General features: G+C 35.5%; 2 protein-coding genes across 3 annotated transcripts in view; both read left to right on the plus strand.

Moving 5' to 3' along the window:
- LOC104588379 (cycloartenol synthase 2) overlaps window positions 1–5736 on the plus strand; it is a 54909-nt gene extending 49173 nt beyond the window's left edge. For both annotated transcript variants that reach the window (XR_016082958.1, XM_010246283.3), the window contains 3 exons: window positions 2828–2908; window positions 4608–4691; window positions 5478–5736. Coding sequence is in view for 1 of the 2 variants with exons in the window: in XM_010246283.3 (XP_010244585.1) it covers window positions 2828–2908; window positions 4608–4691; window positions 5478–5591 (279 nt within the window). In the remaining variant the exon portion in view is untranslated. The remainder of the gene's footprint in view (window positions 1–2827; window positions 2909–4607; window positions 4692–5477) is intronic.
- A 6450-nt stretch (window positions 5737–12186) lies between these two features.
- On the plus strand, window positions 12187–14292 carry LOC109114073 (AP2/B3-like transcriptional factor family protein). Its single transcript, XM_019196144.2, is given in 5 exon segments — window positions 12187–12536; window positions 12627–12786; window positions 12900–13068; window positions 13071–13105; window positions 13523–14292. Coding segments are annotated over 5 exon segments (627 nt in total). The 5' UTR covers window positions 12187–12486; the 3' UTR covers window positions 13736–14292.
- The last annotated feature ends 408 nt before the right edge of the window (window positions 14293–14700 follow it).

Raw genomic sequence — 14700 nt, forward strand, 5'->3', positions numbered from 1 at the left:
TGTAGGCGCTTGTCCCAGTGCCTTTGGGTCTAAGTCCATGTACTTACAGTTAGCTTATTCAAATAAGATCCTGACTAAGGATAATCTCATAAAGAGAGGTTTGGGAGTTGATTCTTTAGTTTGTGTCCTCTGTAATATGGTGGAGGAGACAGTTGATCACCTGTTATTACATTGTAAATTCTCTTATAGCATTTGGGTAAAAGTATACAGTTTGTTTGCTCACAAGGGTTGCTATCCGGAATCGGTGGAGAGTTTTTTGAAAGGGTGACATTTATATTCCTCCTTAGAAATAGTAACTATGCCATCTTTGAGCTGTGTAGATGTGGCAAAGCTAGGCTGCCTTAGATCTGAGAGACTGAGAGTATACCAGTTCATATTCAGAGTTTCAGACTTAATTCATAAATAAAAATTTTGCCACATCTTTTTCCTACTGTTCCATAACTATAATGTCTGAGATAATAGATAGATTGACATTTAGTTCCTGACAAAGTCCCATCATCTCTAACTAGTTCTCATTATCTCTAGGTTGTAGATTAAAGAATGACTGAAATAATTAGTAAACACAAGTAATGTTTACTAATCAAGTCTTTGCCTGCTACTCTCCTCACATGTTCCCAAATCAAGAAAGATCAATGTACAGGTCTATTTGCCTGCTACTCTTCACCAAAATCAACCCTCACAATCAAGTCTTTCAACAAATAACTTCGTAATCACTCCCGATTTGTACCAATAGAGGGCAATACATCACTTGGCTACAGTTACAACAGTTGTAGTGATGGATAGTACCATCACTGGTTGCTCTGAGAGCCACTCAGGTCTGATCTACTTCTCAGAGTTTTCTAGGTAAATGAAGAAAAATAGAGAAAGAGTAGACTGCAGCAGCAGCAGAGATGAGTCCAGACAGTCTGGTAAGTTCCCTGCTCTGATACCATGTACAGATTCTGTATATGGTATGAAGAAACAGGTAGAAGAAAATATCAAAATAAAAGGAGATCAAAATAATAATAATAAAAAGATGTAAATACCTGAGATCTAAATGAAATAATACCTCTGTTTATGAAATTGTTGTGTTTCCTAAACTACCCCATTTAAGTAATAATGAAAATATGTATACACCCGAGATCTAAATTAGAATAAACATACAAACAACATAAATAATAACTGCTTTCTCAACAATTCTTATTAATCATATCATTCTAAGTTCTTTTAATTTTTCTTAATATGAGATTTTAATCAGGCATTGGGGGTGTGTTTAGACACCATGTGGCATATTAGCAGCATTAAACTCAAAAACAATAGGGTACAGGAACTCGATAAAGAGCAGAACTTGGCTGTATTCCAAGGTCTAAGAATAGGGAGAGACCTCAACTACAACTAGCTGCAGGTAGAGGGGGATTCAAAGGTTATGGTAGGATGGCTCAAAAGCAATAACCAAGAGTTTTGTGCTTGTTTAGCGGGTTAAAAAACAAAAAAAAGGCAATAGTCAGGGGCATTGGCAATATAGTCATATTCTGAGAGAAACCAGACATCTAGCTAGAAATTTGGAAGCTAGATTCACTTAGATTCAAAGATATGTAATTTTATGGCAGATGTCTGGCTATACAAGGAATCACCAGAGCACATTGGGGGATCATTCCTAGGGGAAATGATTACATTGTAATTTAAAAGGACAAAGGAATATGGGTTTGGTAGCATGGCTAGCCCACAACATCGGATGCTTGGCATTTACATTGTATATATCACAAATTCTTTCAAATAATTTAATAAAGAAGGTCAATTACCAATAATATATATCATTCTAAATTCTTGGCTTGAACATCAATCTTCCGGACCTTATACACTAGATCTAGCAGTAGGTTTGGTTCCATTTTTAAAATACTGGAAAGAATCAGAAAGAGTGCAACAGGAAGGGCAGAAATACAGGCAGCAGAGTACAGCCTCTCTATCATTAGAACCGATGGGATCAATCAATCATAAAGAGACCATTTTAACAAAATATGCTGCTTAAAACTTCACTATCGGAAAATAAAAAAGATAAAATAGAAAAAAAAAACATAGTTTCATTCTTTCTATTCAAAACAGTGAAGTTGTTTAGACTTTAATGCATGCATTAGACAACTTCCATTTTTCAATTAAATACACGTATTTCTTTGCCCTTTGCATTTTTTATCAATGATAAGGTTAGAAGTGATCTACTGCAAGTGGAAAAGAAGAAAAAGACAAACACCAAGCCATGGTGTTGGCATGACCCAACAAGGGAACAACCTTGCAATAAGGAGGTAAACAATATCCAACTAGGTGCACTTAACTGTAACATGACTTCTATAAGAATGTACCAAAACTAAAACTTACTCAGTGGAGAAATCAGAGTTGTAGAAAGTGGGTAGAAGATTCCTAGTTAAAATCAAACTTTACCCCAAGACAATCCAACGTGCTTAAGTCATCAGACTTCCTCAAAGTCCCCGAATAACTAAGCTCCATTTTTTGTATAGATTACCAGATTCATCCAAATTTTATAACCTTAGTCCAGAAAAAAAGGGCTAATCAAGTTTGCTTGTCATCAATGTCACAAGAGTCTATCAATTTCTTACAATAATGATGATGGTTATGATTTTAATCACAGGATTAGACTATGCCAGTTAAGAAAATTAAGTTTTATGTTGATGACAAAGAATTGTGCTACTATTTTTGGGCATGAATTTAGGTGATGGCATAAAAGCAGATTTGTTCAATTATGTTAATGAATTATAGAATATTAATGAAAAGTTTGATGCTTTACTATCATTCAATTCTTGTATGAAAGACCAATTCAATGTTGCTCATATAGGTGTACACAAATCTTGGGGGAAACAAAGCACACATAGTAAATACTGGATGGGCCATGTTGGCTCTCATCGATGCTGGCCAGGTATGTACAAGTACAATATTTTGCAATATGTGATCTTAAGCTATAAAACTTTTACCTGAACCATTAAAGTTTTAAATTTATAGCTTCTTGAATCTTATCTTCTTTTTTCTCCAAGGCCATTATATTAAAGGAGATGGAACTGAACAAGAATATTAAAAGGGAAAAAATGTAGAAAAATGTAGTTATCCTCTGCAGAAGAACTTTTTGCTTATTTATGTGCTGCTTGGGGAATCTATTTTCTTAAGATATTTCCTAGATAAATCAATTAGGGCACCTTGCTAGACAACCCCACCAAACATTACAACATGAGCACCTTGCTGCTGATTCAAACTGTCCACCGGGTAATAATGGCCATAAAGAAAAGGACAGCTCAGTGCACAAGGTTCCCACCAATGTGGGGTCTGGGGAGGGACAGATATACGGAGCCTTACCCCTGGACATACAGAGAGGCTGTTTCCAAGATTTGAACCCTGGTCACCCAGGTCACAATGGAGCGACCCAACTGTTGTTCCAAGGCCCACCTATCAAACTTTTAAATCTTTTTTAGTTAGGAAAAGCCCATAAAGAACTAAAGAAGGTTTTATTTACAACACGTGGCTAAGTTTTTTGGCTGGAGACAGGAATGTAAACAGGAAACCATGTAGAAAGTTCCTGAGTTGGTACTCTGTTCACCAAATGACCTGCCTTGGAGCGACCATTTGGCAATCATATTTGGTCCCACTCAAGCAATGCCATCCATGTGTCAGTGAAAAGTTGTGCAACTTTATTTTAGAGTGGGAAGTTCCATTCTTGCTTTTTTTTTTTTTTGGGGGGGGGGGGGTTATTGGAAGTTCAATTCTAATTCTAATTTAAGCAAACACCCCAATTCAAAAATAAAAGGTAAAATGAATTAACAGGTATTTAGATATTTCAGTCTGTTATTTTTTGCATGGTTTAATGTTTTTTAGTCTCAAATTGTGTTGTAAAACTCAGATAGTATACCAAACTGGAGGGGCCACTGATCACAGGTCAAGCAGTCTGAGCACTGGGTTGACTTAGTGACCTGTCACATCATATATTTATTATTATATATTTTAGCATATATATACTATGTAGTTTAATGGTAAGTTTGCTGATTTTAATTTAAGTGGTTTAGGTTCAAGTCATACAAAAAAAAATAAATAAATAAACACTACCCAATGTTGGTCCTGGCTATCTGGCATTTCTCAGACTCAAACCCGCATTCTCATGCTTCCCAGCCCAAGGTTTTACCATTACACCAAGTAGTTTCTACATTTTGTCAATATAGACATTAAAAAAAAGAAATAAATGGTGTTGCAGCTTATTGGTAACATTGATAACATACAATTGAGTTCAATTCCCCTCAGTGTCATTTTACAACATACAATGAAGCAATGGCCCGATCAGGTTGTTGAAAACTGGCTGGGTTACTAAATCTGGACAGTTTTTGACTGTTTAGCCAGATTAATAGTGGGTCAGACAGTTTTTGAAGAAAACTAAAAACTGGATTCCCCATCGGTTCCCAAGTCTGAGGTCCCATGGTTCAGTCAGGTCTGAGTCTTACAACATTAGTCTCCAAGGACACTGAGAAATTATTGTGCCAAAGAATTTTTCAAGCATCGCTTCATACATCTTTATGATCTTGTACTTCTTGCATTGGACATCCTCTTAATTTCTCTTCAAATTGAAATTTGAGTAGGCTGAGAGAGACCCAATACCATTGCACCATGCAGCAAGATCATTGATAAATTCCCAAATGGAGAATGGTGATTTTCCACAGGAGGTAATTCTCTGAGCCATACCATGCAGCATGCATGATTTGGTTAATACCTACATCAAGTTCTACTTCAAATGTTGCTTTTGAATTTTCATTTGTGCATACTGTTATTATGATAGGGTCATATTGGTAGAGTCTAAAATGCAATATCTGATATTCTTGAATGTGTTCCAATTGCAGTTTGGTTTTACGTGCATCTATATGATGCCATATTTCCGCCTATGCTACTTTTAAGATTGTGATTATTTACTTTTTATTTAATTCTCATATTGTAACTCAGCCATTTAATTTGAAATCTCTACTTTTGTATGTTAGAATGGACCAATAGATTTTCTTTTCTGAACTAATTTGTGTAACATTCAATTCCTATAGGAATCTCGATATCTTTAATATTTAATGCCAATACTTTACCTTGGCCTCACAATACGGAGACTGTCCCAAAAACAGAAACCCAGTGCCAGTTAGTTCATTTGTTTTTCTTTTTTTTTTTGGTAAACAGCTAGTTCAGTGTTTAGGTCCATGAAAATACTTCCACTCCACTGTATCAAGTATCAATTACGTAATTGTTTATACACAAATAGTGTAGCTTAATTTTCCACTTCTTTGATCTTGCTACCTAATACCTAAATCCTTATGGTACGATATTTTATAGCACATTTGCTTGTTGAAATGAATAAGCCATTGTAAGACTATTGAGTTTCGTATGTCTTCCTATCTTCTGCTTAGCAATTATAAAACCCCTGGTGATATTTGCTGGTATATAACTATTTTTTTCCCTTTTTTCACTTACAGGAAATCATGGGTGTCTTCAATCGGAATTGCATGATCACCTATGCCGCCTACAGGAATATTTTCCCAATATGGGCACTAGGAGAATACCGCTCTCGTGTACTTCAGGCTCATTGAAATATCTATATTTATGAATGCCATTTTCAACTTGTGACCACTTTGGATTTTAAATTTTCTTTATATATGTCATTTTTTTTTTTTTTGTGAACATTCTGTTTACTTCTACAAAATAACCATCGTTTTACGTAACGTTTGAGACAAATTCTTGGCTTAATTTGGATCGCAGGTTGGATTTGGATTCTATTCCCACTTGATTCCCTGGAATTGAATGACACCCCTTGTCCTTTTCCTGTGTGCATCTTCCAAATCCCACACTTTCACTCCATGAAGGGAGCTATGAAAAGAGCCAAACTACAGATTCTAGAGATTTGTGGAATCGATGAATCAAGTTCTGTTACCAATTCCATTTCCAATCTGATCTAAATACAGCCTAATTCACTCTCCCATATGAGATGGGATACATCATATATCAACGTTTTAAGACTTGGCCTGGACTGGATGGTTTGACCGTGAAAACCAGGAAAAGATGGCCTTTTCACTTTTTCAGGTCCCGGTTAGACGACAGTTTTCACAGTTCGAATGGGCAAACTAGCGGTTAACCAGTAAAATTGGGATCTTGTGGGGCATTCCGGTTCAAGTCTTACAATTCTGGAATATATCTCTTAGTTGTCTTAGGAAAAGAAAATAAAAGACATTATGTATATTCGGAGATGCAATTAGAGGCATTTCTTCTTAGGCTGCATTTGGCAGTCCTTATTTTAAGGAATACTGAGTTTTTAAGTGCAAAAAGGAGATAAGTCGTTAAAAATGCCAAATGCAGCCATAGTGTTTTACATGCTCATATAAATCAGTACTCTAGACTTCCAGGTATGCTACTGCTTGTGAATAGTTTCACACAAGGTTTAAAATAGGGTAAAAAATCTGGGGGAGCTATTTGCAAAATTCCTACGTTGCAAAGTACACAAACTATAAAGTACAAATTGAGGGCTCACACAATAGAAAAAGGGTTTCTATAAAAAAAGGGTAAAAGACTTAAACATGCCTCTAGTTTTCATAGATTAACTTAAACATACCCTGGATTTTTCGAATAAACTTAAACATACCTTATGAATTGACTCCATGGGACTTAAAAATACCCTTTATCAATAAAGTGACACATGTGAACTCATTTAAGTTTTTTAAAATTCAATTTTGCCCTTTTGGGTTAAGCCCCAATTCCCCACAAAGGAAAGCAAAGAGATACAAAAGAATTCATGATATATTTTGGTATCATACATTCCTACTTGAACCATTTCATTGATTCATTGATTCATTTGCCACAAAAATTCCTTTGCCACAAAAATTGACTCCATCCTTCACTGGGTGGCCTCACAATTCCTTTGCCACAAAAATTCATTTCATTGATTCATTGATCTAACTTGTCATATCAATGGTTTTTGACTGAAACGTGATTGAGCAAAAAACAAATATATATAATCTTTCCACTCTCATGATCTTCTTTGTTCTTTCCTTTCTTTTTTTTCTCCCTTGATTTATACATGGAGGTTTCTCACTTGATGCAAATATTCATTCTAGTTATAATTATCGTCTGAAAAGGGAAATTAATTATAGTACAAGAGGGGCCTCATCTGATTTTTTTTTTTTTTTTAATTCTTCACTGTGGGGCTTACTCAGAATGAGAGCATGAAATAACATTTTTTTCAAAAAAAAAAAAAATCCAAACAGCATACTGTGTCAAAAGTAAGAAAATTAGTTAAAAATAATATGAAATTGTTTTACTAAATTCATTGAAAACTAAAATGAGATTGCTGTTGTAATGGATGAGAACTTACTTGATTCTTGGGAGAGATGGCGCTGTAATTAAGAAGCAAGCCTTATACAATTATTTGCCCTCATTGCTTCTCTCGTTTTAGTTTTTACTACTTTTTATGGGTTTTGGGGGTAGTAGCTACGAAACTCTAAATCGAAAGGAAAAATAGGTCTAAGTGCTGAACCAGAAACCTCACAAAACGGTAGTTCTTCACTCACACAGAACAAAAAAAAAAGGATTTATGTGCCTTTCTCACCCCCTTGATGTGGGGATGGCTTTGTCTAACCAAAATTTTAGAGATACAAGTAAGAATCATGTTGAGATGAAGGGAGAGAGACGATCTATCCATCACATACAAATTTGAAAAATTCAAGATATATTTTAAAAATTTAAAAGAAAATAAAAGATAAAAGAGTCATAAAATATTTTAAATCTTTTTAAAAAACTCAAAGTATGTTTAAGTCGATTTATGAAGACTCGGAGTATGTTTAAGTCTTTTACCAAAAGAAAATCATCACATGGGTGTTATTGTATTAATAGAAATTGAAAAACAATTAATAACTTGTCTTATCCATATCATAGATATTCAGCAAAGTTAAGAACATATATAACTATAATCACATTCCAAGCTAATTTTAAGGCACCCAGTGAATATTGAATCACTGAATCTCCATTGCAACAATAGACCCATTAAAATGTATTTGATTGATGATGGATCATCAAGATTATTCTGACTGAATACAGGACAGAAATAATAAATTAGGTACATAGGTAGAAGATCAAACAGATTTTGGGTTTGCATGGTCAATATAAATGATGCTTATTAACCTGACGATGATCTTCAAGTCTTGTATGAAAGCAAGCATACATTCACACATAATACAACCTCTACTACTATTACAATCAATGCATTATATTACAAGCTGTCCTCATTTCCTCCATGGTACTGATACATGACATATGTAGCCACACTAATTCTTTCTTTCATTTTATAAGGCAAAAGAGAGAAGCAGTTTCATTATTTCTGATGTACACCAAAAAACAATTACGAGAAAATATGTATGTGCATTTGCATACAATATAGTTACTAACATTTATATACTATTAGACAAGGAAAATAGAAAGTGTCCAATGAAAATTCCATAAAGAATGAGCATTCTCTCTTTTATTGATAGTATAGATAGAGAGTTGCATAGCTTTAATTGGATTTAAGAAATTGATTTAATTTGTGTATTTCAATATATATGGAGGTGCTATCAATTTGGAGATGATATGGCAATAATAGTACCTTGAAATTTGAAAATTCCACTAATTAAGTTTATTGAATTATTGGATCGAAGTCTCTCAACACAACACAATTCTACTTATAGTAATAATAGACATTACACAACAAACACGAGTTAACTCTGCCCTGGAGATACATCAGATGTAAAATTATGTTAGGAAAATCAAATATTTATTAGTGTGAAGTGAATATTTAGATGAAGGATTCCACAATAAACTCAGATAAAGGCAGATAAATAGGCCTATAGTCTGCACCCTGTTTCTAAACTGAAGACTCGTGCTCTTGCGTTATGGCTTAAAAAAAAAAAAAAACAGAACCTTTGAGAAAACCAAAAACTAAGTAGGCCTAATTAAGGTTGGAGTTTTTTTGATCGGATTGGTGTGTTGGTGACTCCTAAATCCTATTTATTAAGGTCATAAAGTTGATGAGGGGTTTCAATTTCAAACGCTGGTTTAGTTTTTGCTCTCTACCATCAATGCATGGTAATATCATATACTACTACTAAAGGAAAAAAATAAAAAACCAAGACTATGATTAAATTAATTAACCAAACTCTAATTTATTTTTTAATCATGATACTTGGGCAGATATAGCTAGTAAAGTAATGATTTGGCGAAATGATTGCAATTTACTAATTTATTAAGATGCTGAAAATAAAGAAAGAGAGAGAGGGGGGGGGGGGGGGGGGGGGGGGAGGGAGTATCTAGAAAGAAAAAGGTAGTTCATCTAAAAAATAAAATTACATGGAAGGGATAAAGTCGGGTCACCTTGAACAATAAGATTAATTAATTAATTATATTGTTTAAATTAGAAAAAGTTTATAGAAATAAAAGAAATTAGAACATACAAATAAATTAATTACAGAAAGATAAAGAGAAAGAGAAACGATATATGTATATGGACTAACCTTGGATTAATCCATGTCCATGTGGACATCTGGAATATGAGCAATCTTGTTCCAATCCTCACCTGTCTCTGTTATATCTCGTTGTTAAATGGGGACAATCTTCAATGTGCAACTGTTTTAGTGATGTGAAGTCTTGGATCCCTTCCCACAGGAATGTCAAGTTGGGACAATGCTTGATCCATCTATAGTGCGTTGAATGACACCAAAGAGTAATCTTGTGCCAGAGATGTCAGATTAGAATAGTTTTCTATTTGAAGGGATGAGATATCCATCGTATGGACGCCCAAATCTTGTGGAATACAATGGGCGAATTTCAAAAATTTCTCTACATCCTACTGGGAATCGAATTCCCTATTTTAGAAAAATCATATTTTTCAATGATCAATCTTGAACCAAGAACCGAACCAGATCTGAACAAAATAGTAGGAGAGGGATATACCTGATACAGAAAAATAATATCTCCCAATGAAGGTGTTCACGCCCAAGGAAGGATCTAAAGACTGCTTCCACTGAAAATGACGTAGCGCAGGATGGAGCAGAATCAACAGTGTTCTTCCCAAGAACCTAATTCTTCGCAAGAATTAGCAGAACGGCACGTGAGCACAGCTTCCTATCAGTCCCTTTAGAAGGAACTGATATCAAGATCCAATCTTGATTTCTCCAACTGAACTGGAGATCGAATTGGCAGGTGAGGCAACGGCAGGAGGAGGTGGCAAGAGAGAATTTTCGCAGATGTGCTGAATTCTCTCTTCTGTGATTTTAGCTCTGAAGATAGGTGGTAATCTTGTGTGTATAAAGGCTGCTGCCCCTTCCTCCTTTTATAACCTTAAAGGGATCAGCTCCTAATCCCATTAGGAGTTGCTGATCCAAATATGATTTGGATCAGAATTCCCTTTAAGTGATAAGGGTAGACCCTTATCTTATCTGCAGATTAGATCAGTCTTCTCCCAATCTCATTAGGAGGTTTCCAGATCTGAATCACATTATATATGGACTCTCTGAGTGGATAGGGTTAAGACCCTACCCTATCAGTTAATCCAAACTCAGAATTCGCCCCTTATTTAACTGATCAAATCAGTCCAGTTCGAAATGGGCTTTAGGCCCATTAAGGTTATGTGCTCACTTTGCCTTCCAAATTGCTGCCCAGTTGGGCTTCCTTGTATGGCATGGGACCCAAACATTGATCTACACATCAGCCACATGGGTTCAGCCCAGCCTTTGTTACAAGGCTTGGACGAATACATTGTTATGGACAGTGCACCCCCTGAAACCCATCACATGGGCTCTATGGGCCCAACACTTACCCTAAGTGGTCCTTAGGCCAAGCCACCTTGTAACACCCAAGGACTGTGGGCAGATGCAAGATTAGTCCATCAGGCATTACCCTCAATGGTCTTACATTTAACCTCTTAGCCCATAATGATCAAACATTGTCCGACAAGAGAGGACCTCTCCCTTGGCTGCAAGGAACAGTGCTACACTCTCTACTCACATGGATCCCGGGAATTAAAACCTTTTGCAAACGTTTGGAAACCATAATATATATACTTTTATATCTCATATAAAATATATTTTGCAAAACAAATCTCAACGATTGAAATCGGCTATCGGTAGTCTTGGTTTCCGTCAGAGAGAGTGCATCCCCAATCATTACCTTTGTCCGACAAAGGAGCCGATCCTGTCACTATGATCATCCACTCAGATGAATTCTCAGACTGTCCCAACATACCTAGGTTTTGACCCCCGCTAAGGATCTCATTGATTGGCATATCAAAGACAACCAAATCCGACACCTAGTGTAGTATCATAATCGAGTCTAGGGGTCAGGTGTAACTTTCCAGTTTTGCCCATCAATCTCCAAGGTCCAGGGCAATACTGGAAATCTGGTCTGATTCAAAGATTCAATTAATCTCACACTGCATGTGCCTTGGGTCTCACCCTAGCGGTTGAGACAGGCCACCCCAACATTTGGCAGCATACCAGTGACAGCCTTGGTAGGATAAATCTCCCCAGACTTATCCAACGGCTGTGAACATTCTAAACTAACACAAGTCTCATAAGTGTCAAGTTTAAGGGTATTACACAGAAACACACCACAGGAACATGAATCAAATATGTATTTTATTCATTTACAATAAATTCATAATATACATCATTCTGATTGAACCTAAGGGCATACAACTGTCTTAACACTATTGCCACTCGTTCAATCATCGTAATCCATGAAGGTAATCTTGTGCCAATAAATAGGGATTTCTTCCCTGTCTAGATATTTGTATTCAGAGGTAAGCATGAATATCACTCAAATTCTGCTGGGACGAAAAATCAAGGTGAAAAGGGGGTAATAATGAATAGTAGAGAAAAGAGCATTAGGCACTTTGTGTTTTATTGATTGCATGGTTTGACCTAGGTTTGGTAATCAGTTAACTGTCATGACATGACATATTAATACGCCTTTCCTGATATTTCAATTCTCGAAACTAAATCAAGCGCTCGGATTGCTTCGTTGGATGGATTTATAATATCAATCTAGTACTAGTGTTGCAATACTTGGCCTTGCGTCTATTACGGGGGTAGGTATAATGAGAGATTTCGTCGGTGTCTATATCTGTTCTTTCTGATTCCAAGGTCTACAACAGATACAGGGTCGTGGTCCTAGCGTTTCTCTTTTATTTTTCAGCATAAGAAAATGCCAATTGGTTTTAATACGTGCCCACCCCTCAAACAATACCACACCATATATTGATCTCTTTGCTTCTTAGGTGCCATCTATGCATTTTGCTCGTACACACAATCAAAATACTGCTATGACGATATAACATTTGACTCTTTGCACTTTCTTAGCATTAATTCTTGGTTTGGCTACTTTGCTCATGACTTGGTTCAAAACAAACCCAAGTGTTAGAGGTTTCTATTTTCCGAAATTTGTTTTACTTATATCAGGTCGGCGATGTCACTCCAAATTTGCGTTAAGAGATCAAGGTCAAATTCTTGGAAGAGGTTTGGCTTCTTGCTCAATGATTTCTGTCTACTAATTTGATTTTTGGTGGTTGGATTCTTTACACCTTGCTAAATCCAACTTAATTTCAGCTACCTCGCTAGACCTTTTGATGAAGTAAAAATGGCATCGTATGAGGAACGATTCCATGCTATTGAAATTGCAGAAAAGATTCGAACTAATTTGCCATCGGGAAGTCCATCTTTTGTTAAATCCATGGTTCGGTTTCATGTGTATAGCTGCTTTTGGCTGGTGAGTTTTTGCTATATATATATATATATAATGTATGGTAAAAGTTTATTTTTGGATGGTACATGTGAGACTACTTTTACTAAATTGTTGCTTAAATCTGATATAATCATTAGGGTCTTCCGTCAAGTTTTTGCAAGAACCATCTTCCCACTAAGGAGCTGAAGATGGTATTGGAGGATGAGAAAGGCTCAGAGTATGACGCTATCTACATTGGAAGTAGATCAGGCCTTAGTGGTGGGTGGAGAGGTTTTGCATTGGATCATAAATTGGATGACGGAGATGCTTTGTCTTTGAATTGATTGAGCCAACAAGATTCAAGGCAAGACCCTATCAAATATATTCGTTCAAAAATGATTATGCTTGCCATTTGGTTTTTGCTCGGTTACTTTTCTTGAGTTACTTGGTAGCTTTCTTGGTTTAGTAGAACAGTGTATTGTCAAAAGGCAAAAACGTTATTCTCTGGAAAATAATAATGCATGGAATAAAATGATGTTGGTAACTTAACAACCATTGTAGTATTACATAAAAGTTTGTGGGTTATAGAAGAATTGAGTTACAAGAACAGTCCATGTCCTTGTAGAATGCTAAGATTTTCTTTATTGGAAGCTTTCCTACTGTTTCAATATTCATAAAACAATATTAAATAGATTCTCATCTATGGTTGTCCATTTTATTATCTCTGCTGTTTAATAGTTTTGTTTCAGTTATCAATAGGATTTTACTGGTTTTATTGTAGGTTTACATTGTGAAAGCCTCAAAGCAGCCGAAGCAAGAAAACACTGCAGAAATTGATAGAAAAGTTAATTCTAGAGTAGACTCAGCAAAGAATGCTGTGAAAGTAAATGAGAAAGTCTATTCTAAGGCAAAATATTCAAGAAACTTGAAGAAAGCCGAAGAAGTAGATGAGAATGGTGCACAATCTTCTCCCCAGAATTTCCAAAAGAAGTAGCAAAGAAAGTAGGATTTTTCAAGAGTGACAATGAATATGATTCTAGAAGGCTTCAGGCAGAAGACTGGTTAGAGGTTGCTGCAAGTGACAAAGATTCGAGTCCTCGGAGTCTCCAACAAGGTGGTCCTACAAGGCTCTTTAGGAAGAGAGGTCCTTGGACAAAGTTATTTAGAAAAAAAGCTTTTTAGGTAGTTTACTTGTTTTGATAAAAAAGAAGAAAGAAAAGCAAGAGTTTACTGATTTTTTATACCTACTGGTTGTAAAACCTTACATATTTCTTAACATGGTTGGCAACCATAGCAACTGTCTAATTCTGATATACTGCCTACAAAATCATATGATACCTTTGGATGTGATTGCCTGACCATTTTCTTATTGTTGAATATGAGGATGTTTGCGTGGTTTGGTTCAATTTGGAGAATATATTAGATCAAACCGATAAATTATAGTCTAGAATTTTCTTAGACCAAGTCAAAACCTGTCATTATAGAAATTTAAGTGGGTCAATCATTCGTTTTATCATGGTTTGGTCCAGTTTTTAATATGATTTGAGCCATTCTATTGGGCTTAACCCAATTAAAAAGCTGAATAACATATTGACACGTCTAAATTAAAATCCAATGATGGAAGGAGAAAATGACTAAAATACCCATTTTCTTATGTTTATTCCTTTTTTTTCCGCCAAATGGTGCTCCTCTTCGGCTCTTCCCAACATTACTGATACGAAAAAACAAAAAAGATAAATGGAGAAAATAATATTTCTTGATATTGAATTCAATAGGTTACAACCTATTTATAATAGAGCTAGGGATACAATCAGGAAACAAGGTTGGCGACATAAATTAGAATACAAAAAGGAAAGAATTAAGATATGTACAGCTAATTAGATTAGAAATATCTCTCATAGAATTAAGGAAATAATGATAGAATACTAATTTTGATAGAATACGTTAACATCCCCCCTC

The sequence above is a fragment of the Nelumbo nucifera genome, chromosome 2 (genome assembly GCF_055504915.1).
Source record: "Nelumbo nucifera cultivar China Antique chromosome 2, China Antique-T2T, whole genome shotgun sequence".
Taxonomy (NCBI): Eukaryota; Viridiplantae; Streptophyta; class Magnoliopsida; order Proteales; family Nelumbonaceae; genus Nelumbo; species Nelumbo nucifera.